The sequence below is a fragment of the Choloepus didactylus genome, chromosome 14 (genome assembly GCF_015220235.1).
Source record: "Choloepus didactylus isolate mChoDid1 chromosome 14, mChoDid1.pri, whole genome shotgun sequence".
In the NCBI taxonomy this organism is placed as follows: domain Eukaryota; kingdom Metazoa; phylum Chordata; class Mammalia; order Pilosa; family Megalonychidae; genus Choloepus; species Choloepus didactylus.
In genome coordinates, this window is record NC_051320.1 from 98,598,634 (window position 1) to 98,622,305 (window position 23,672).

The following is a 23,672-nucleotide window of genomic DNA, read 5'->3' on the forward strand; positions in this document are numbered from 1 at the left end:
GGGATGTCTGCTTCTGCCAGACAGAGCTCAGAGGTCTGAGTGCGGTGCCATGAACAGCAGATGAGTGTCTTTTCAGATGTGTGGAAATACCGCAAAAAGAAAATGTAAAAGAAGCCCCCTTCCCTTTTCCCGCGGAAGCAGCCCGGCCTCCTGGGAGGAACTCGGGTTTGGGCAGCTGTGTGGCCATGGGCAAGTTGCCCAGCCTCTCTGAGGCTTGGTTTCTTTTTTGTGAAACCAAGATGATGATAACTACTCTGAAGTATGTGGTAGGGATGAGAACTAATGGACATGAGCGTCCGACTTGGCGCACTCAGCACATCTGACGTGATCATGCAGTGTGAGGTGACGGGGGCGTAAGCACGGTGGGGAAGTGATGGGGCTGCCTGAACTAGCTGCATGTGTAATCTCTCCTTTCTTCATAACGCCCATTAAAATCACCAAAGAACCCAGTAAAGGTAGAAAAGGAAAAAAAGAAAAAAACAAAAACAAAAACCCTCACTTTGCATCACCTCTAGAAACCTGTGCAGGCCCCGGGTCACCAGAACATTCTCAGGCCAGGGTAGGTCGGGTGGTGGAGGGGACCGGGGAGCAGCCTGTAAAGAGACGCGCCATCCCCGGGGGGCTGCGTGGGGGCTCCCCTCAGCTCCCCGTGTGGGGAGGCTGAGGAGGCCTCAGCCCCAGGGCAGTGCTGGGGAGGGAGGGCGGCGGGGCAGTTGCTCGGCACGAGGAAAACCTTGGGCGGCTCAGCAGCTGGAGGCAGGGGTGTGGGGGAATCCCGGCCGCTGTTCAGAAGCCTGGTCTCCTCCCCACCCCAGCACAGGACTGAAATGTACTCTCTGGAGTTTGAACCAAAGGGACCCTGTTCCAGGAACATCAGATAGCACCCTGGATCAGAAAATGGGGGATTAAGTGGCTGAGCCCATACTCGACCTTGCCACCCCCAGGATTCTGGCTGCAGGGCTATCGTCCCCACAGGCTCTTCTGGATGAGCTCAGCACTCCAGAAGGGAGAACGACAGATCCTGGCAACTGGGGGGTCCTCCGTCAGTCCCCGTGGGTCAGCGCTCAGCCAACCAACCAAACAAAACAGCTCTGTGTCACCATGCAGACAAGAACCTGTGTGGAGAGAGACAATGTACAGGAGGAAAAAACCTAATTAATATCTTCACAGAGATTAGAGAAGACTTTATATCCCTGAGACAGGGATGAGAAAAGAACATTCAGAAACCAATCAAATAGAAGACCAGAGCTCTGTGAAATTAAAAATATGAAGTTAAAAATTCTATAGGAGACTGGGGTGCTTAGGTGTAGGAAATCTCTCAAAAGATAGAACCACCACCACAAAAAGAAACAAACAAATGGATGTGTTAGTGTTCTAGTTTGCTAATGCTGCCGGAATGCAAAACACCAGAAATGGATTGGCTTTTATAAAAGGGGGTTTATTCGGTTACACAGTTACAGTCTTAAGGCCATAAAGTGTCCAAGGTAACACATCAGTAATCGGGTGCCTTCACTGGAGGATGGCCAATGGTGTCTGGAAAACCTCTGTTAGCTGGGAAGGCACGTGGCTGGTGTCTGCTCCAAAGCTGGTTTCAAAATGGCTTTCCCCCAGGACATTCCTCTCTAGGCTGCAGCTCCTCAAAAATGTTACTCTTAGTTGCACTTGGAATATTTGTATTCTCTTAGCTTCTCCGGAGTGAGTCTGCTTTCAACAGCCATCTTCAAACTGTCTCTCATCTGCAGCTCCTGTGCTTTCTTCAAAGTGTCCCTCTTGGCTGTGTCAAGCTCGCTCCTCTGTCTGAGCTTATATAGTGCCCCAGTAATCAAAGCCTATGCTGAATGGGTGGGGCCGCACCTCCATGGAAATTGTCTCATCAGACTTACCACCCACAGCTGGGTGGGGCACATCTCCACAGACACACTCAGAGAATTACAATCTAATCAACACTGATACATCTGCCCACACAAGATTACATCAAAGATAATGGCATTTGGGGGACATAATTCATTCAAACCAGCACATTGAGTTTCCTAAGGCTGCTGAAAGCAGATACTGTAAAATGGGTTAGCTTTTAACAATGGGAACTTATCAGCTTACAGTTTTGAGGCTGAGAAAAATGTCCAAATCGAGGCCTCATCGAGGCGACGCTCTCTTCCCACAGGCCGGCTGCGGTGACCCCGGGCCCCTCTGCAGCACAGCGAGGCCCACGGCGGCGTCTGCTGGTCCCCTCTTCTCTTCCGGGTTTTGTTGCTTTCTGCTTCTTGCTTCTGTGGCCTGAGCGAGAGAAGGCCCAGGCCCGTATTCACTCTGTGATAAAGGACCCCAGTAGGAGGATGGCCCCACCCTAACTGAAGGAGCCCCTCACAAGGCCCTGCTTAGGATGGGCTCACACCCACAGGCATGCACCAACTTGAAGAACACGCTTTTCTGGGGCACGTAGTTTCAAACGAGCACAACGGTCAATAGGACACAATAAATTAAAAAACTAGATTCTTCAGTCCAGTGGTCTAACATCAAAATAAAAGTAGTTTCAGAAAGAGAGAACAGAGAAAAATGGCGGAGCAGAAGCTAACAGTGAAGTTGAAGAAAATTTCCCAGAGTTGGAGTTTCTGAGTTGCAAGTGCCCCCCCCCAAAAAAAAAAAACAATGGGGAGAGAGTCACACCAATGAATAGCAGCACACACAGAGACTCCTAGAGGGGTTCACCACAAAACCAAAGCAGAGCACATGCAGAGAAGGCATCAGCCCCCCGCCCCCGGCAGCAGCCCTGGAGACCCAAGTGCATTGGCTCTTTCAAGGCCTTCACTATTTTGAGAAAATGCTTTCCAGCTCAACCATCAGTCAAATGTGGAGATAAAATGGACATATTTCCAGACATGCAAAGTCTCAAAATGTTTTTCCTCCTTTGCAAACTTTCTTAGGAAGCCACTAAAGGATGAGGGAGAACACTGGGAAATGAAGACACGGGACTCAGAAAGGATCCAGCAGCAGACAGAGGCTAAGGGAGTCTGTGAGACGACAGTGAGCAGAAATTGCAGGGCAGCGGCTGAGCACGAGGCCAGAGCACGCCCCAATGGGAGCCAGGGCAGGGCCTGCAGGAGGGCTGTCTCCAAGACAGGGTTGACAAACTGCACGATGAGTTGGTTGTATTCAGAGATTTTCAATTATTTCTGAGAATTTAGTGAGATGCAGAAAACTAAGATGGAAAAGTATTAACTCCTTGTGAAACAAATAGCTGTACAAGAAGGAAATGAATTAAAAATATAATACATGGCTCAGCTATGAATAATGTTTTCCTAGTCACAATAAGGCAAACAGTGAATGTCAGTTTAGCCAAAACTTAAGGCATAACTACTGAATTTCATTGAATCTAAGTGTGCCAGTTCAATGTACACCATTATCTTTGATGTAATCTTGTATGGGAAGACGTAGTGTTGATTAGATTGTAATTCTTTGAGTGTTTCCATGGAGATGTGCCCCACCCAACTGTGGGTGATGACTCTGATTGGATAGTTTCCATGGAGGTGTTACCCTACCCATTCAGGGTGGGTCTAAATTATATCACTGGAGCCATATAAATGAGCTGACAAACAGAAGGAACTCAGTGCAGCTGAGAGTGACATTTTGAAGAGGAGCTACAGCCAAGAGGGACACTTTGAAGAATGCACAGGAGCTGAGAGAATAGCTGCAGCTGAGAAACAGTTTGAAGATGGCCGTTGAAAGCAGACTCTTGCTCCGGAGAAGCTAAGAGAGGACGAACACCCTAAGAGCAACTAAGAGTGACATTTTTGAGGAACTACAGCCTAGAGAGGAACATCCTAGGAAAAAGCCATTTTGGAGCACACACCAGCCACGTGTCTTCCCAGCTAACAGAGGTTTTCCAGACCCCATTGGCCATCCTCCAGTGAAGGTACCCGATTGCTGATGTGTTACCTTGGACACTTTATGGCCTTAAGACTGTAACTTTGTAACCAAATAAACCCCCTTTATAAAAGCCAATCCATTTCTGATGTTTTGCATTCCAGCAGCATTAGCAAACTAGAACATGAAGGTTCCATGAGATACAAGATTTCACCACTATTTTATCTTATTAAAAAGGAAAAATCTGTATCTGTTTACTATGAATAGTGATTTCTTTCTTTTTTTCAAGTGTACAATTCAGTGACTTTTTAGTAAGTTTATAAAGCTGAGCAACCCTTACCAGAGTCCAGTTTTAGGACGTTCTTATCACCCCAGAACATCCATTGGGCCTGTCTGCTGGCAGTTCCTAATACCTCCCCAGCACAGGCAGCCACTCATCTTCCCGTCTCTACAGACGTGCCTTTTCTGGACACTTCATATATGTGAAATTGTATCTGATGGAATCCTTTTCATCTGTTTTCTTTCACTAAGCATATTGTTTTTGAAGTGCATCATGTTGTAGCATATATAGGCAGTTTGTTCTTTTCATTGCTGAATGGAATTCCATAGTGTGGGTTTTAGTTTGCTAATGCTGACAAAATGCAATACACCAGAAGTGAGTTGACTTTTACGGTGGGGATTTATTAACTTACAGGCTTAGAGTTCTGAGGCCATGAAAATGTCCAAATCAAGGAGTCAAAAGGCAATACCTTCTCCCCAAAGACTGGTTTTCAGCTGTCCTCGGCTCCTTGGGGCATCCTCTGGTCCTTCTCTCAGGGTTCACTGTCTTCAGCTTCTGGCTTTCCCCCCCTCAGCTTCTCTGGGGATTTTTTTCTTTGTCTTCTCTCTGTCTTTTATCCTCTTATAAAGGACTCCAGTAAGAGGAGTAAGATCCACCCTTAACGAGGTGGGTCACATCTCAACTTAAAGAACCTAGGCACCAAAAGATCCTCCTTACAATGGGTCCCCACCCACGGGAATGGATTAGCTTAAGAACACACTTTTCTGGGATACACACGGCCTCAAACCATCGCAGCCAGCTATACCACGCTTCGTTTATCCATTCACCAAAAGATGGGCATTTGGGTTGTTTCTAATTCTGGGCGACTCTGAATAACACTACTGTGAACACTTGCGTGTGTGTTTGTGTGGACACGTTTTCATCCTCCCCGTGTAGATCCCTGGGAGTGGGATTGTGGGCTTGTGCGGGAAGTTCATGTTTAACTTTTTAATAAACTGCCAAACTGCTCTTCAAAATGGATGTACCATTTTACATTCCCATAAACAATGTACAAAGGCTCTAATTTCTCCACATCCTCTTCCTCCCTGTTACTGTTTGCTTTTGCTTATGGCCATTCTACTGGGTATAAATGTATTTCATTGTGGTCTAATTTTCATTTCCTTAATGACTAATGACATTGAGCATCTTTTCATGTGATTTCTGGCCATTTGTCTATCTTCTTTGGTGAAATGTTTATTCAAATCTTTTGCCTAGTTTTTAGTGAAGTTGTTTTTCTTCTTATTTATTGAGTTGTAAGAGTTTTTTTATATGTTGTGGATACAAGTTCTTTACCAGATATATGATTTGCAAATATTTCCCCTCAGTCTGTGGCTTGTCTTTTCTTTTCTAATGGTGTCTTTTGAAGCATAAAAATGTTTACAATTGATGAAGTCCAGTTTGTCATTTTTTTTTCTTTTTATGAGTCATACTTTTGGTTCAGCTCTAAGAACTCCTTACCTAACTCCATTCTGGGTCCTTTGCATTTCCATATAAATTAATTGAAGAATATGATGAAGAGAATGGGGGGGGGGTTCTTTGTACTATTCTTGTAACCTTCTATAAGTTGAAAATTCTTTCAAAATAAAAAGTTAAACAAAACATGAATTATTGTGTTCTTAATTTCAGTTAGTACATTTTTCAATTCCGGAATTTGAATTTGATTTTATTTTTAATATCTCTCAGTTCTCTTGTGAAATTCTCCACATGGTCATCTATTTTCTTGAGTATATTGTCTACAGGCATTTTAAAATCTGGATCGCCTAGGGCTCTTAGTGCCCAGGGTGAATAATAAACTTGACTCTAATAGACGTGGATAGAACACTGATTTCACTAACTGCAGAAAATACTTTTTACCCCAAGTGCACCCAGAACATTCACCAAAATCAACCACATTTTGAGACATAAACCACAGATGATGAACTTTCAAAGGTTTGCGATCCTACACGATATTCTCTAACTTTAATTGAGTAAAGTTAGAAATATAGAACTGTTCCAACCCAGCTTAGCCCTGGTACCAAAAAAACACACCAGGCATGGAAGGGGACATGGGTGTCATGGGGACTCACTGATGGGAGATGGTCCGTGGCTGCGCCCGCCGGCCATGGAAAATGAATGTGTGAAAAAGAGCAGGGAGTGCTGGTGTGTGTGTGTGTGTGTGTGTGTGTGTGTGTGTGTGGCTTATGAAGACTCAGGTCCACAGGGTGTGACAATGGCGTTCCAGCAGGGTCTTGCGAGATTTCGTTATTAACAGTGCTCAGGGAAGGGGAGTTTCAAGGCTTTGACGATGCATTCTTTCCCCCCGGGGGGTCTGTTGACCTTTAGTGTCTGTCGCATCACTTAGGTGGCTGCATGCTTGACTTGCTCTCAAAGTGGAGGAGGGGCAGGGCCCTGGGTCCTCAGGATAACAAAAAGATAATAAGAAAAAATCCAAATATTTGGAAGTTAAGCAAATCTTCCTTTAAAAAAATGGGTCAAAGGAGAATCACAATAGAAATGGATAACATTTTGAAATGAAATATGGGACTATGTCATATAAAAATATGGAATGCACATAAAACTATAATTATGTGGCAGTTTATGACCTGAAAATGCATATATTTTTAAAAGAAGGTCTGAAAACAAATAATGTAAGCATGCATCTCAAGAAGTTGTCACAACTTACTTAGGCCCAAAGAAAATAGGCTAGAAATCAGGAAGAAAAGAATACAAAGAAAAGGAAAACCAATATGCAGAAGGGAAACTAAAACAAGAGTTGATTGCTTGAAAGGAGCAATAAAATAGCTAAATTTTCATTGATTGATCAAGCAAAAAGAAGGGTACAAATTACCAGTATCAAGAATGCAAAGGAGAGGAGGGGCAAGATAGTGGTGTAGAGAGGGAATTTAGTTAGTCCCCTGGAGCAACTAATAAACAACCAGGAACAACTAGTAAATAATCTGGAACAACTGCTGGGGGACAACCATGACTGTCCACACATTGTACACCAACCTGGACTGGGTGGAATGGCTGAGGTTGCAGCATAAAATCTGTAAGTAAAAACTGCTGAAATGTGCTGGGAGCCCCCTCCCCCCACAGCAGGCTGAGCTACAAGACCTCACTGTAGGAGAAAGAAGCAGTCCCGGAGTGAGCAAATACAGCTCAGCCCAGCTCCAGCTGCAGTTTAATTAACCAATGTGGACTGCTGAATACAAGCTGCAAACATAGACAAACCCCTAACAAGCAGATGGAGACTTTTAGTGACAACTGACCTGAAAGAGCCAGAAAACTCCTGTGTCCTGGGAAAGGGAGCCCAGAAGACCAGTTGCTATCTCTGGCCGACAGGCAAAACTGGGGAGCTGTGGACTGGTTCTGAAAGGGGGATTTCTTTCCATTTTTCTCTCTCTCAGCCTGAGTGGCTCAGTGGAGAGAGCCTCAGCCATCTTCAGTTCACAGCACTCTGACCCAGACAGGGGTGGAGATAACAGAATCAGAGACACAAAGGAGCAATTCAAGTGAAGAAGATAACTCCCTAGAGAAAGGAGGTGGGACACAGCTCTAGTGCCTGCCTCTCCCTTCAGAACTCAGACCTCAGAGCCTGGGGGAAAACAGCCAAAATATAAACTGAAGGGGCCACACCTCCTTACACCAGTCAGGAGCGACAGGCTGACAGGTGCCAACTGCTGGGCAGGTTAGGAAAGCACAGTGACTGGAGACCTCACAGGAAAGTCTGTCAATCTTCTAAGATACACCCTCAGGGAGACTTGAAACTGAATATAACCCCATTCTGAGACCTGAACCCGTTCTGGTCTGGGAAAATGTGACTGGGGTAATCAAGGAAACCAGATGCCTGGACAACAGAAAACTACAAAGTATACTAGGAAAAACAAAGATATGGCCCAGTCACAGGAACAAACTTACACCTCAATTAAGATACAGTTGAGATATTGTTTCACTTTAGTGAAACAATCAATTAAAGATTTTCAAATAAATATGCTAAATCAACTCAAAAACCAAATCAACAAGTTCAGGGAAGATGTGGCAAAAGAGAGGAAGGATATAAAGAAAACACTGGGTGAACATAAGGTAGAAATTGAAAGTTTGAGAAAACAACTGGCAGAATCTATGGAAATGAAAGGTACAACACAAAAGATGAAAAAGACAATGGAGACATACAACAGCAGGTCTCAAGAGGCAGAAGAAAACACTCAGGAACTGGTGAACAAGACACCTGAAATTCTACACACATAAGAACAGATAGGGAAAAGAATGGAAAAATATGAGCAATATCTCAGGGAATTGAAAGACAACATGAAGCGCATTAATGTACGTGTCATGGATGTCCCAGAAGGAGAAGAGTAGGGAAAAGGGGAAGAAGCAATAATAGAGGAAATAATCAATGAAAATTTCCCATCTCTTATGAAAGACATAAAATTATGGATCCAAGAAGTACAGTGTACCATAAACAGAATAGATCTGAATAGGCCTACACCAAGACACTTAATAATCAGATTATCAAACATCAAAGACAAAGATGTTGCTCCTGAAAACAGCAAGAGAAAAGTAATCCATTACATACAAAGGAAGATTTATAAGACTATGTGTGGATTTCTCAACAGAAACCATGCAGGCAAGAAGGAAGTGGTGTGATATATTTAAGATACGAAAGAGAAAAACTGCCAACCAGGAATCCTCTGTCCAGCAAAACTGTCACAATGAGAGTCTGTGAACAAGATACCTGCTCTACAGGAAACACTAAAGGAAGCACTACAGACAGGAAGAGACAGAAGTGAGAGGTTTGGAACACAATTTTGGGAGGTAGTAGCAAAGCAATGTAAGTACACTGAACAAAGATGACTGTGAGTATGGTTGAAAGAGGAAGGTTAGTAGCATGTGGGACACCAGAACGAAAGAGGAAAGATAAAGACTGGGACTGTGTAACTCAGTGAAACCTGGGGTACTCAACACTCATGGTAAAACATACAAATATGTTTTTATATGAGGGAGAACAAATGAACGTCAACCTTGCAAGGTGCTAAAAATGGGGTGGTATTGGGGAAAAAATACAACCAATGCAAACTAGAGACTATAGTTAACAGAAACATTGTATTATGTTTCCTTTAATGTAACAAAGTCAATATAAAGCGAAATGCCTATAAGAGGGGGACATAAGGGGGGGACTCTTGGCATTGGTGATGTTGTCTGTCTCTTTTATTCTATTATAATTCTATCTTTCCTTTTGTTGCTTTTTAGTTGTCAATTTTCTTCTTTCTTTTCCTTTTTTTTTTTTTGGCTCTCTACCTTTTTTGACTCTTCCTCCTTCTTTGTGGAAGAAATGGAGATGTCCTTATATAAATAGTGGTGATGGTGGTAAATGCATAAATACGTGATTATACAGGGAACGATCGATTGTTTACTCAGGATGGAATGTATGGTGGTGAACAAAACTGTCTTAAAAAAAACAGGTTGATGAAGAAACCTTGAGGGCACTATACCACTTATTATCAGCAGAATGTTCAACTAGTGTGAACTTAAATGTTTGGAAATGGACACGGGTGATGGTAGCATGTTGTGAGAATAACTAACAGTGCTGAATGGTGTGTGAAGGCGGTGGAAAGGGTAAGCTCAGAGTCACATATGTCACCAGAAGGAAAGTTGGAGGTTAAAAGATGGGAATGTATAAAACAGTGAATCCTGTGGTGGACAATGTCTGTGATTAACGGTACAAATATTTAGAAATCTCTTTCATGAGCTAGAACAAATGTATGATACTATAACTAGAAGTTAATAATAGAGGGGTATATAGGGCAAAGTATACCTATTGCAAACTATGTACTATAGTTAGTGGTATTTTAACATTCTTTCATCAACAGTAACAAATGTACTATACCAATGCTATGAACCAATAATGGAGGAGGGGTGGTTAGGGGTATGGGAGGATTTGAGTTTTCTTTTTTGTCTTTATTTCTTTTCTGGAGTAATGAAAATGTTCTAAAACTTCAAGAAAAATTAATTGTGTTGATGGATGCACAGCTGTGTGATGGTACTGTGGGCAACTGATTGTATACTTTGGATCTTTGGATGATTTTATGGTATGTGAACAATCTCAATAAAATTAAACTTAAAAAGTATGCAAACAGTTTATCAATACAAATTATGTAGGAATTTATAATGAGGATATTATGAGCAACTTTATGATAATGGGTTTGAAAATTGAGATGAATGAAAAAATTCCTAGAAAAACAAACTTATTAAAATTGCACAAGAACAAATAGAAATGATGAATGATCCTTTATCTATCAAAGAGATGGAATCTAGTGTTGAAAACCTTCCCACTGGTGAATTCTACCAAACAGTTAAGAAAGAACACCAATCTCATACAAAATCTTACAGAGAACAGACAAAAGAGAGAACACTTTTGATTTAATTTTACCAGGATAGTATACCTTGATACCCAAACCCGTTAAGGATGTTATAATAAAGAAAAAAATCACATGCCAATCTCTCATGAACACAGATGGAAAATACTAAATAAAATGTTAGGAAATAAAATGTTGCAACAATCTGAAAAGGTTATACAGCATATCAATTTGGGTTTATTCCAGGAATGCAAGGTTGAGTTAACATTCAAAAAGCCAATATACGCAGTTGACAATGTTAGTAGTATAAGGGAGAAAAAAAAATGATTATCTCAGTATATATGGGAAGAGCTTTGACAAAATTCAACACTCTTTCATGATAAAAACTCTCAGCAAATAGGAATAGATGGAAACATCTTTAATTTTGAATGTTGTGTTTGTTTTCCAGCTGCTAAAACAAATAGCACACAACAGGTCAGCTTAAACAATGGGAACGTATCGGCTCGCGGTGTCGGGGCTGGAAAGCCGCCTTCCCCTGGGGACGGTATCTTCCGGCTGCCCGCAACCTCTGGGGTTCCTTGATCTTTGCATCACTTGGCAACGTGCATGGCGATATCTTCCCTTTTCTCCTCCAGATTTCCTTGACTTCCACTCCCAGCTGCTCCCCGTGGCTTCTCCGCCTGAGGTCACTCTGTTGATAAAGGCCCCCAACGTTCCAGATTAGGGCCCAGACGGATTCAGTTGGGCCCCGTTCACGATGGGTCTGAGGCCCGAATGTGCCTTTGGTGGAGGACTCGATTCAGTCCCCAAGTGTCTCCAGAAAGTGTCTATAGTCAACATCACACTTAATGGGGACATTTCATAACTATTTCTCCTGAGATCAAGAACAGGACAAGGATCTGCACTCTCAGCACTTCTTTTCCACATCGAACTAAAGGTCCCAGCTGTTTCCAGCGGGACAGGTTCCCTTCAAACGAGCAGCAGGTGGATTGCACCTGACTCCTCAGCAGCAGCGAGGGCAGTCAGAAAGTAGCAGAAGAGTCTCAACCCTTTGAAATAACGTAACTGCCAACCTAGAATTCTGTGCCGAATAGAAATATCTCAGTCAACCCAAAGGAAGGCCAGAGAGGGGAGAAAAGGAAACACGTGGAACAAATGGCAAAAATAAGATGGCAGGTGTGTACTATGTACTACTCATCTTATTTTACACATAGGGAATCAATGGTCCAGTAAGAGACAAAGATTTTTAGATTAAAATACCCAATTACAATCTACTCATAAAAGACACCTAAAATATAAGGATACAGACAGTTGGTTTGAAAGTAAAAGGATAGAGAAAGATATGCAATGCAAGAAAACTTGTGTAGTTCTAATACCAGCCAGAAAGGACTTTGAGACAAGAAACATTATTAGAGATAAATATGGTCCCTTCATAGTTCTAAAAGTTTAATTCACCAGAATTATATAACAATCTTAAATTTGAATATACCCACAGACCTGTGACCTTATAAAGCAATCACAAGTAGACGGAATCAATGACCCCACAATCATAGCAGGCAATTTTAACACTTCTCTTAGTAATCGTTCGGGTTTGCTAATGCTGCCATTATGCAAAATACCAGAAATGAGTTGGCTTTTATAAAGGGGGTTTATTTGGTTACAAAGTTACAGTCCTAAGGCCATAAAAGTGTCCAAACCAAGGCATCAACAAGAGGATAGCCTCACTGAGGAAAGGCTGAGGCGCCTGGAACACGTCTGTCAGCTGGGAAGGGAGGTGACTGGTGCCTTCTTCCTTTGTTCCCAGGTTGTGTTTCAAAATGGCATTCTCCAAAATGTGGCTTTTGGGGCCTTTTGTCCTCTCTTAGCTTTTCCGGAGCAAACTCGGGGGTAGTGTCTCCAAAGTGTCAGCAACAGTCTGCTTCCAATGGCTGTCTCCAAAATGTCTTTCTCTGCTGCAGTGTGTTCTTGGTTCTTTCTCCCTGGCTGTTTCTTTCCAAGTGCCTGGTATTCCTGTTTTAGCTTATCCTGGGGCAAACTCTGGATTTCATCTCTTAGCTGATGTCCTTCTGTCTGCATCCCCAAGTGTCTCCAAGTGTCAGTGTCAGCAAGCACCTGGGCCTGGAGCTCTTTCCACCTCCATGGAAATAATCTAAGCAAAAGTTTTACCTACAGTTGGGTGAGTCACATCTCCATGGAAACAACCTAATCCAAATATCCCAAAAGATTGGATTAAAACATGTCTTTGGAGGGACATAATATATCCAAACTGACACAGTAATGAACAAAACCAAGCATACACAACGACAGCCAGGATGTAGAAGATTTAAACAATGTGATGAACAAACTTGACTTTATGGACACCCAGCAACTGCATGATACAGGCTCCTCAGCACACGGTGTTTTCCTTTTCAATCATGAAAGAATTATTTACGAAACCTGGATATACAATGGGCGTAAAGACTGGAGCAACAATTTCAAAGGACTGATAAGATACAAAGACTCCTGACCACACAGCCAGTAAGCTGCAAGGCTGGGATTTGAATCCAGAGAGTTGGGCTTCAGAATTTCTGCTTTTATCCGCTAAAATGAAGGGAGGATTCACTGTACCTAACGTTGGCATACATCTAAGTTGTAATAAAATCAGTGTGATGTTGATTTTGGAACAGACCAATAGATCAACTGAAGAGAAGGCCAGAGACAAACCCGGGTTCACCGAGGACTGACGTTAGGGCAAGTGCCATTCAGATTTCCATGAGGAGAGGATGTTGTGCTAAGTAAATGGCAGGAAAACAGCTCTACTTCTTGGAGAAAAACAAAGCCAGCTATCCCCTGACACCACCTGTGCCAGTTTGAATGTATTATGTCCCCCAAAATGCCATTATCTTTGATGTAATCTTGTGTGGGCAGACCTGTCAGTGTTGATTAGATTGTAATTCTTGGAGTGTTTCCATGGAGATGTGCCCCACCCAACTGTAGGTGATGACTCTGATTGGATAATTTCCATGGAGGTGTGGCCCCGCCCATTCAGGGTGGTCTAAATTAAATCACCGGAGCCATATAAATGAGCTGACAAACAGAAGGAACTCAGTGCAGCTGAGAGTGACATCTTGAAGAGGAGCTACAGCCAAGAGAGACACTTTGAAGAATGCACTGGAACTGAGAGAGGAGCTGCAGATGGGAGACAGTTTGAAGATGGCCATTGAAAGCAGACTCTTGCTCTGGAGAATCTGAGAGAGGACACCCCAGGAGTAACTGAGAGTGACATTTTGAAGAGGAGCTGCAGCCTAGAGAGGAACGCCCTGGGAGAAAGCCGTTTTGAAACCAGAACTTGGAGCAGATGCCAGCCACATGCCTTCCCAGCTAACAGAGGTTTTCCAGATGCCATTGGCCATCCTTCAGTGAAGGTACCCGATTGTTGATGAGTTACCATGGACACTTTATGGCCTTAAGACTAACTATGTAATCAAATAAACCCCTTTATAAAAGCCAATCCATTTCTGGTGTTTTGCATTCCGGCAGCATTAGCAAAGTAGAACACCACCTACCTGGAAGTTGAAGTGGGGTCAACATGAAACGTAAAACTGCAGAGATAACAGTAGAAAACAAAGATAAGATATTTGTGATACAAGCTTGGGAAGGAGCTTCTCAGAACCCCAAAGGCACAACCCATATTCTATTGCCTCACAATTAAAGAAGGATGTTGGATGGCGTTGCAGTGTTGAAAAGATTTGCATCTCTAAAACCAATAGCAGCTTAATGTCTAGGGTATTCAAGGAGATTCTGTAACTGAACAAGAAAACTTGAGGAGACCCGACAGAAAATTGGGAAAAGAATATGAACAAGCAACTGACAGATGAGGAGACTTCTGGAAGGCCCAAGGCACAGTCTGTGATAATCAAGAAACCAGAATCAAAACGTTGATGTATCACTTAACATTCATGGGATTGGCAAAAATTACGAAGTTGGATGATACTGAGTATTTGTGGAGAAGAAGAAATTGTGAAATCCTCGCGTGGACGGGCAGCCGGGCAGAGCCCAGGGAAAGTAGACCCACGTTTATCCAGCGTATCACCCGGCAGGCATGTGTGGGAAGGTTCCCGCAGCCTGGGACGCGGATGGGTGATGCCACACGCAGGCCGGCAGATGTGAGAGGTGCACGGGGAGGAGGAGGGCGGTCTGTGTCGTGACACCACCTCAGTGAGTCACAACAACCTTCACAGAAAATAACACTGTTAAACAGAAAGAGAGAACCACGTCAAAATGGCTGCCAAACGGTGGTGTGGAGAAGGGGGTGCGGAGGCAGCGGGGACGGGAGTGGCAGGGGGAGGGAGGGCATTGTAAAATACATAAAATGATTTTTTCACAATGGGTATTGGACTTTCATTTCCAGCAAAGACAGTCACCAGATCTGCCCTCCTGCTGAAACAACTAAAAAGACAGACAAAATAAATGAAAACAGCAGTTTTTGGGGCCTTGAAACCAGGCGGTGAAACTCGGGGATCCCTGAAGATGACATAGGGATGACGTGCACTACTACCGTGGCTTGCTGACCGAAGGGAGTGTCCGGTCCTGGGGCAGGGACGAGAGCCCAGGGCTTCTCCCTGTGCTGAGGAGCTGGAGCTGAGGGAGGCGAAGGCCGAGTCCAGCGGGAGCTCATCACCCCAGGAGGACCGTGGCTCTTAGGACAGCCTGGTATGTGCATGTGTGCGGGAAACCTCTGAGGACTGCAGATAACAGCCGTCGGCCAAGATGAAGGGGAACAGCTTCGGAATTCACACTGGGTCAGAAGAGCTCCCAGAAACCTCATAGCCACCGGGCCTTGAGTAGTGTTTTTGCAGGGTTATCACCTCTGCAGTGAAAAGTTTAACTCTAGACTAAAGACCACTTGGCACACCCAACCCCACCTGTACTGGAACATGGCGCCAAGCCAGGGTGGCTGCTGGAAGACAGATGCTAACTAGGCTCTGGATCCTCACAGGATAATGCTCAAAATGCCCAGGATGCAGACAAACACCACTCATCAGATCAAGAACCAGCAAAACCTGAAGGCAAGTGAGAAAAGACAATGAGTGGACACCGACACTCAGAGAACACTGACGATGGGATTATCTGACAAAGATTTTAAGGCAACTGTGCTGCTTTGGATGTATTATATCCCCAAAATGCCATTATTTTTGATGCAGTCTTGTGTGGGCAGGAAACATATTGGTGTTGATTGGGTTGGAGACTTTTGATTGGATGTTTCCATGGAGATGTGATCACTCAACTGTGGGTGAGATCTTTCATTGGATAGTTTCCATGGAGGTGTGGCCCCTCCCATTCAGCATGGGCCTTGATTAGTTTACTGGAGCACTACATAAGCTCAGACAGAAGGAGCGAGCTTGCTAGAGCCAAGAGGGACACTTTGAAAAATTCACAGGAGCTGAGAGAGGAATTGCAGTTTACAGAGACATTTTGGAGACAGCCTTTGAAAGCAGACTTTTGCTCTGGAGAAGCTAAGAGAGGACAAACGCCCCAAGAGCAACTAAGCGTGACATTTTTGAGGAACTGCAGCCTAGATAGGAACATCCTGGGGAAACCCATTTTGAAACCAGAACTTGGAGCAGACACCAGCCACGTGCCTTCCCAGCTGACAGAGGTGTTTTGAATGCCATCGGCCATTCTTCAGTAAAGGTATCCTCTTGTTGATGCCTTAGTTTAGACACTTTTATGGCCTTAGGACTATAAATTTGTAACCAAATAAACCCTCTATATAAAAGCCAGTCTATTTCCTGTATTTTGCATAATGGCAGCATTAGCAAACTAGAACAGATTTTGGTACCAGAGAAGTGGGGTGCTTCCAACATGTTGGAACAGCTTTTTAAATGGATAAGGATAAAATTCTGGAAGAACTGTGAGGAGCTTGATAGAAAAGGCCTAGATTGTTTCAAAGAGACTGTTGGTAGAAATATGGACTCTAAAGATACTTCCGATGAATCCTTAGACAGAAATGTTGAATGTGTCATTACAAACTGGAAGAAAGGCAATCCTTGTTTTAAAGTGGGAGAGAATTTGGAAAAATTGAGTCCTGTTGTTGGATGGAGGGCAGAATTTGAAAGCGACAAGCTGGGATAAGTAGCTGAAGGGATCTCCAAACTAAACGTGGAAAATGAAGCCTGGCTTCTCCTTACGGCTTATAGTAAAATACAAGAGGAAAAAGATAAGCTGAGAACTGAACCCTTGGGTGCAAACAAACCTGGAATTGATGGTCTGGGAAACTCTGGGCTTCCAGAAAATGAAACCCCAGAGGCTATAGCCCCACATTTGGATTTAACAAAACCTGGAACCCAGCCGCCATTTCAGCACAAGCCAGGATTGGTGATGGTATTATCCAGAAAGGATTTCTGGAACATCCCATTATCTGATGGGCTTGACCCATTTGCTGCATGCCAAGCCAATAAATTTTTTTGTGAGATCTGAATAGATGGAACCACTGCCATTCTAGACTAAAAGGGACAGAAAAGGGACAGATTGAAGGAAAAATTTCTTCAGAGAAGGCAGAACCATGGAAGCCAAGGTCTGGAGTCAAGAAATCTCAGGCAAGAGCAGAGCACGTACATGGAAAGGGTGAGTTTGCCCCAGAGGTCAAGGATGGGCCTTCCGCCTCGATGCTCAGGAGAGTGCTGCCACCCCAGGCCCCAGAGAGGGTGGAGCACATTCCCTGGGGATTGGGGGAGAGCCTGGCTGCCACTCCACTGTTTGGAGTGGAGAGCCTTTGCCCCAGAAATGCAGAGTCCGGGTGGCACCCTGATGTTTGAGGAGGGTGGGGGACGAAGGTGGTCTCCCCAATGTGTGGATATATTGGAGCACTCACCCCAGGGTTTGGAGAGAAAAGGGTTGCAGCATAAGCCTTTGGAAAATGTGGGACTGCTGCTCTCTCAAGCCCCAAAGGAAAAACATCATTCTATAAATGACTCTCAGGCTTTGAAATCTAATGGAGTTTGCCCTGCAGGTTTTAGGAACTGTTTCAGAACTTTGATCCCTGTTTTCCTTCCAGTTTCTCCCTATGGCAGTGGGAATGTTTATCCTATGACTGTCCCTCCTTTGTATATTGGCAGCAGGTAACTTGTTTCGAATTTCACAGCCAGAAGGGAGTGTTAGGACTTTGTACTTACCTGTATTGTGATGGAATGAATGTATTTTTGCATTTGGAAGGCACATGTCTTTTTGGGGTCCAGGGTGTGGAATGTGCCAGTTTGGATATATTATGTCCCCAAAAAAGCCACATTCTTTTTTTTTTTTTAAATCCGTGTTCTTTAATGCAATCTTGTGGGGGCAGATATATCAGTCTTGATTAGGGTGGAAAATTTTTAGATTGATATATAATCAAAAGGTCATGGAGATATGACCTTTTGGTTATATTATTTTCATGAAGGTGTGGCCCTGCTCATTCAGGGTGGGTCTTAATTAGATCACTGGAGCCCTTTAAAGAGAGCTCATACAGAGAGCAGAGAGGAGAAAACACCCCAAGAAAAGCTGAGAGAGGCATTTTGGAGAGAGGCTAAGAGCTGACACAGACGCTGACACTTAGAAATGCTTGGAGATGCAGACAGAAGTATGTTTAGAGATGCTAAGCTAAGAGATGAAGCCCAGAGTTTGTCCTGGAGAAGCTGAGAGAGGGCCAGCCCCCCCCCCCCCGACTCCAAGGAGCTGGGGGAAAACGCAGACGTGTTGGACGTCCCCACCTGGGTTATTGCTGATATTCTCACAAACATTATGAACTGACAATTTGATGTGCCAAGCCCTCAATCTTGGGGCTTGCCCTTATGAAGCTTCTTTATGATTGATTTCTGTTTATCAGAAAGGTTATCATTTTCTACAACTACATTATGAAGTTGATTTACAAGCTGAGGTGCTGTGTGACCCTCAAAAGAGAGGCTAAATCTACTTATAATTGTGCCTAAGAGTCTCCCCCTGAATCCCTCTTTGTTGCTCAGATGTGGCTCTCTCTCTCTCTCTTTCTCTCTCTCTCTCTCTCTCTCTCTAACTAAGCCAACTTGGCAGGTGATCTCACTGCCCTCCCCCTCTACATGGGACCTGACTCCCAGGGGTGTAAATCTCCCTGGCAAGGCAGGATATGACTCCTGGGGATGAGTCTGGACCCAGCATCGTGGGATTGAGAACATCTTGACCAAAAGGGGGAAGCAAAATGAAACAAAATAAAGTTTCAGTGGCTGAGAGATTTCAAATGGAGTCAAGAGGTCACTCTGGAGGGCATTCTTATGCACTCTATAGATAAGTCTTTTTAGGTTTTAATGCATTGGAATAGCTAAAAGTAAATAACTCAAACTGTCAAACTGCAACCCGGTAGCCTTGATTCTTGAAGATGATTGTATAACAATGTAGCTTACAAGGGGTGACAGTGTGATTGTGAAAACCTTGTGGCTAACACTCCCTTTATCCAGTGTATGGATGGATGAGTAGAAAAATGGGGACAAAAATTAAATGAAAAATAGGGTGGGTTGGGGGTGGTGGTGGAATGATTTAGGTTGTTCTTTTTCACTTTTATTTTTTATTCTTATTTTTATTCTTTCTGGTGTAAGGAAAATGTTCAAAAATTGGGGTGATGAATGCACAACCATATGTTGGTACTGTGAACACGATTGAACACCATGGATGATTGTATGACATGTGACTATATCTCAGTAAAAGTGAATTTAAAAAAAGAGGGAGGGCGGGCCAGCCAAAAAGACCAGTGGACGCCAGCCACGTGCCTTCCCTGACAGCTGACAGAGGTGTTCTGGACACCACTGACCATTCTTCAGTGAAGATACCCTTTTGTTGATACCTTAGTTTGGACACTTTTATGGCCTTAGGACTGTAAATTTGTAACCAAAGAAAACCCCTTTATAAAAGCCAATCCATTTCTGGTATTTTGCATAACGGCAGCTTTAGCAAACTGGAACACCTACAGATTAAGAAGCTGTGCGAACACCAGTTTACACCCAAGGACTCCTGTGCCACATCATAATCAAATGTCAGAAAACTAAGCACAAAGTAAAAATACTGAAAGCAGCAAATGAATGAATGAATACCAGCAGTATGTGGCAGCCCCATTCCCACATTCTCATAACACTCTTATTGTCTGTGTTTTTTAAAAGCAGACCCCATGTGTAGTAGGATCCCATTGTAGTTGTAATTTGCCTCTTCTCAGTAACTAATGAAGGTGAAAATTTTGTGTTATTTGTATTGGCCATTTAAATGTCTTCTTTTATGAACTGCCCATTCAAGTTTAGTGACCACTTTTCTCTTGGGTTGTCTGATTTTTTTCCCTTACTGACTTGTAGCAGGCCTTTATATATTCTAGACAAGCCCTTTGTAGATGACATATATGGCAGATAGCCTCTCCCTGTCTTGTCTTTTCACTTTCTTAATGAAGTGTCTTTTGATAGATAAATTTCTGTTTTATTATAGTAAATTCTATCAAACTTCCCCTTATGGATGTTGCTTTTGGTATCAGTTTAAGAAGTCTTTATACCCCAAGGACTTAAAGCTATTTTCTCACACAATCTTGTATGACTTTCACATGTATATCCATCCATCCAAATTTATTTTTGTTTTATTTTTGCCTGTTTATGAGGTTTATTTTTATATGGGTATATAGTTGTCCCCATTGCCCTCTGATGCCCCTGGTGACTGTCATCCTGGTCTCCATGTACATGGGGCTCCAGCCTGGGATCTGTATTCTACCCCATAGGTCTGTTTGTCCATCCTACATCACACCAGGGTCCAGATTCCAGTATATCACTATAAGAAGTCCTGCGCCAGCCAGAGAAGGTCCTTCCACCTTCTTATACAAGGGAGTTTACACAAGGGAGTTTTGGAAACTCCCCATTCATTACCTTTTCCTTGTTTCTGCCCTTATTTCTCTCTCTCCAAAGATGTACATGCTAGTCCTTCTCACTAAAGGCTCCTTTTTGTTTTATTTAGAGAAGTTGTCAGTTTACAGAAAAATCATGCATGAAATACAGAGTTCCCAAAGACTGCCCTGTTACAAGCACCCTGCATTTGTGCCGTACGCTTGTTACAATTCATGGAGGGTGTTTTACTAATTTACTATTAACTATAGTTTGTGGTTCAGCTTAGGGTTCACTGTTGTGTTGTACAGAACTATGGATTTTAAAAAATTTTTATTCTAGTAATATATATACAACCCCAATTTCGTTTTAACCATATTCGAATATCTATTTCAGTGCTGTTAGTTACATTCACAATGTTATGCCACCGTCATCATTTACCAAGCTCTTCCATCACCCCAAATAGAAACTATACAATCAAGGAATTAACTCCCCATTCCCTACCCCCACCCTAGCCCCTGGTAACCTGTATTCTAGTTTCTGACTCTATGAATTGGCTTATTTTAATTACCTTATATCAGTGAGATCATACAATATTTGCCCTTTTGTGTCTGTCTGATTTCACTCAACATGTCTTCAGGGTTCATCCATGTTGTCGTGTGTTTCAGGACCTCATTCCTTCTTACTGCTGAATAATTTCCATTGTATGTATATACCACGTTTTGTTTATCCGTTTACTGGACCATGGGCACTTGAGTTGCTTCTGCTACAGTTTCTTTTATGTATGTATCAGGATAGGCAAAGAAATGCTGTGGAAAGACACACTCTCCAAACCTCAATGGCTTAAAATGAGTTGATTTATTGCTTCTGCTACATGTCTGTTGCCGGTTAACAGGGGGCTCCTGCTCAGTGTAGTCTCTCCAGGAGCCGGGCTGACAGGGGACCACCTTCTTGACTACTGAGAAGGCAGAGAGCTCTGCAGGGTCTTGCACACTTTACTTCTTACAACTCAAACTCACTGGCTAGAACTAGCTATTTGGCTTTACCCAACCACAGGAAGTGTAACCCCACCCTGTCCTGGAGGGATGGAGATATTTGAAGCCTTGAAATCTTTTACCTTCTAGTCTATATTTTCCATCCCTTTGTCTCTTTGTGTTAATCTCGAATGGACACCAGCTGTGCAAACATCTTCCAGTTCACTGATTTCCTCTTCAGCTATATCTAATTTGTTGTTAAATCCATGTATTTTGTTCTTAATTTTGGTTATTTTATTTTTCACTTCCAGAATTTCCACTTGGTTCTTTTTAAAGTATATTCCATCTTTTTTTGTTTGTTTGTTTGTTTGCAAAATTCTCAATCTGGTCTATTATCTCTTTGAACATAGTAAATATAGTTATTTTAAAGTCTATAGCTGATAACTGCAGTACCTGGATCCCTTGGGGAGCTGTTTCTTTTATGTGGCTCTCATTTATATTACCCTGTCTTTTCCCATGCTTTTTTGTTGTGTGCCATATCTTTGATTTATAGAAATTGTTTGAAGCCTAGGAAAATATTATCTTCCTTCTCCAAGGCACTTCTGCCATGCAGCGCAGGGCACTAGCGGTCTGGAACCAACCCACTGATTTCAGGAGCTGAGATGGTTTGAAGTGGTGCTGCAGGCCCTGGGAGGGCATGCCCAGCTCTGGACGTCTCTGCTCTGAGGGTGCAAGCCTGAGCCCCAGGGCAGTGGGCTGGAGCAGGGAGCCCAGCTGTGAGTGGGGAGGGAAGCCCCTGGCAGCCATGCCACGGGAGCTGGTGCCTGCTTGGCCCTGGGCAGGGGTCCTGCAGGCCCCTGGCACTTGTCCACACTTCTGGGACCCATAACCCTTCTATGCCCTTTACTCTAAAATGGGGTGAGGGACCACACCTCCTTGGCTGGGTGAAACACCGTCACTGTCGCCCCTCCTCAGGTGCCTCTCTGGACGCGGTGGTCAGTGTGCTGCAGTCCTGGGACCTGAGCCTCACCGAGGCCATGCTGCAGAACATGGAGGGTGAGCGGCATCGCCGGGCCCAGGAAGCCCAGCAGCACAAAGAGGCTGAGGTCAAGAGGTGCGGAGGGTGGGAAGCAGGGTGGTGGGGGCGCCATGCCAAGGCCGCTGACCCACCTCCACTCCCTGCCCTTCCCCCAGCATGAACCTCAGGGTGCAACAGCTGGAGAAGCAGCAGCAGCACTGTCACAAGGAGGTGAGCTGGGGGAGGGGCCGGTGGGGAGGGGCCGGGAAGGACCCAGGTGAGGTGGAGCCAGAGGGAGGAGCTGAGGGTGGGGCCAGGTGGGGGGGTGGCCCGCGGGAAGAGCGACCCCCGGGAGAGGAGAGGCCAGCCTGGCCAGTGCCTGCCATCCCCGGCGCCCCAGCTGCAGCAGGCCTACTGCGAGCTCAACAGGAGGATCACAGAACAGGACAAGAGCGAGCGGGAGCACATGGGCAACACGGAGCTCACCTTGCAGGTGGGGGCCGTCGCCCAACTCTTTAGCTCGGAACCGACTGGCGTGTCCTCTTTCTGGATACCTCTTCTTGCTCCGCATCAGCCCAGGGCTTCCCCCTTCCGGGTCTGGGGTCCCTGGTCTGTCTTCTCCTCCCAACTTGGGCGTCACCTTCCACAGGCGGCCTCTTTAGGGTGGGGGCGGGAAGCCCGTGATCCGGGCGGGGGCGGGGGTATGAAGGGCGCGGGGGCAGAGCCGGCGGTGGTCAGCGTGGCCCCCTCCCCCAGGCCATCAGGGACGCAGAGGCCCAAGTGGACCGGCCGCGGCAGGAAGCCCAGAGAGCCGAGGAGACGCTGGCCATGGCCCGGCTGGAGCTGCGGGAGCAGACCCCGGAGGGTGGGCGGGGCCGGGCCCGGGCCCTCCGGCGGCCCCACCCTGACGTCCCCACAGAGGAGGAGGCGCCCGGGCTCAGGTGCCAGGTGACCGAGCTGCACGACGTGCTGATGAAGGACGTGGCCGGTCAGTGCCCCGGGGCCGGGCGAGCGGGGAGCCCGGGGCTCGGGCAGTCGGTGGTGACCTGGCAGCCGCCCCCAGCTGGCCTCTTGTCATCGACCCTTCCGGCCAGGCGGCCACTTTCCTACGCTACCAGGACACCAACTACGTGGACACGGTGAACGCAGAGCACCTGCGGCCGGAGGAGCTGCGGCTGGCTCTGCTCGGGGCGCTCAGGTGACGCGCGGGCGGGGCCGGGCAGCCGCGCCCCATGCCCGCCCCGCCCCTCGCCGGCCCCGCCCCGCCGCCCCCGCAGGTACGGGGAGCCGCTGGTGATCGACCTGCGCGAGGTGGACACGTTCCCTGCG

General features: G+C 45.0%; 1 protein-coding gene across 1 annotated transcript in view; it reads left to right on the plus strand.

Annotated features, from left to right (window-relative positions):
• Window positions 1-23,672, plus strand: part of IQANK1 (IQ motif and ankyrin repeat containing 1) — a 46,159-nt gene that overhangs the window by 22,142 nt on the left and 345 nt on the right. The window contains 7 exon segments of the mRNA XM_037802633.1: window positions 22,301-22,439; window positions 22,520-22,574; window positions 22,744-22,836; window positions 23,100-23,208; window positions 23,263-23,331; window positions 23,379-23,541; window positions 23,621-23,672. Coding sequence (XP_037658561.1) covers window positions 22,301-22,439; window positions 22,520-22,574; window positions 22,744-22,836; window positions 23,100-23,208; window positions 23,263-23,331; window positions 23,379-23,541; window positions 23,621-23,672 — 680 coding nt within the window.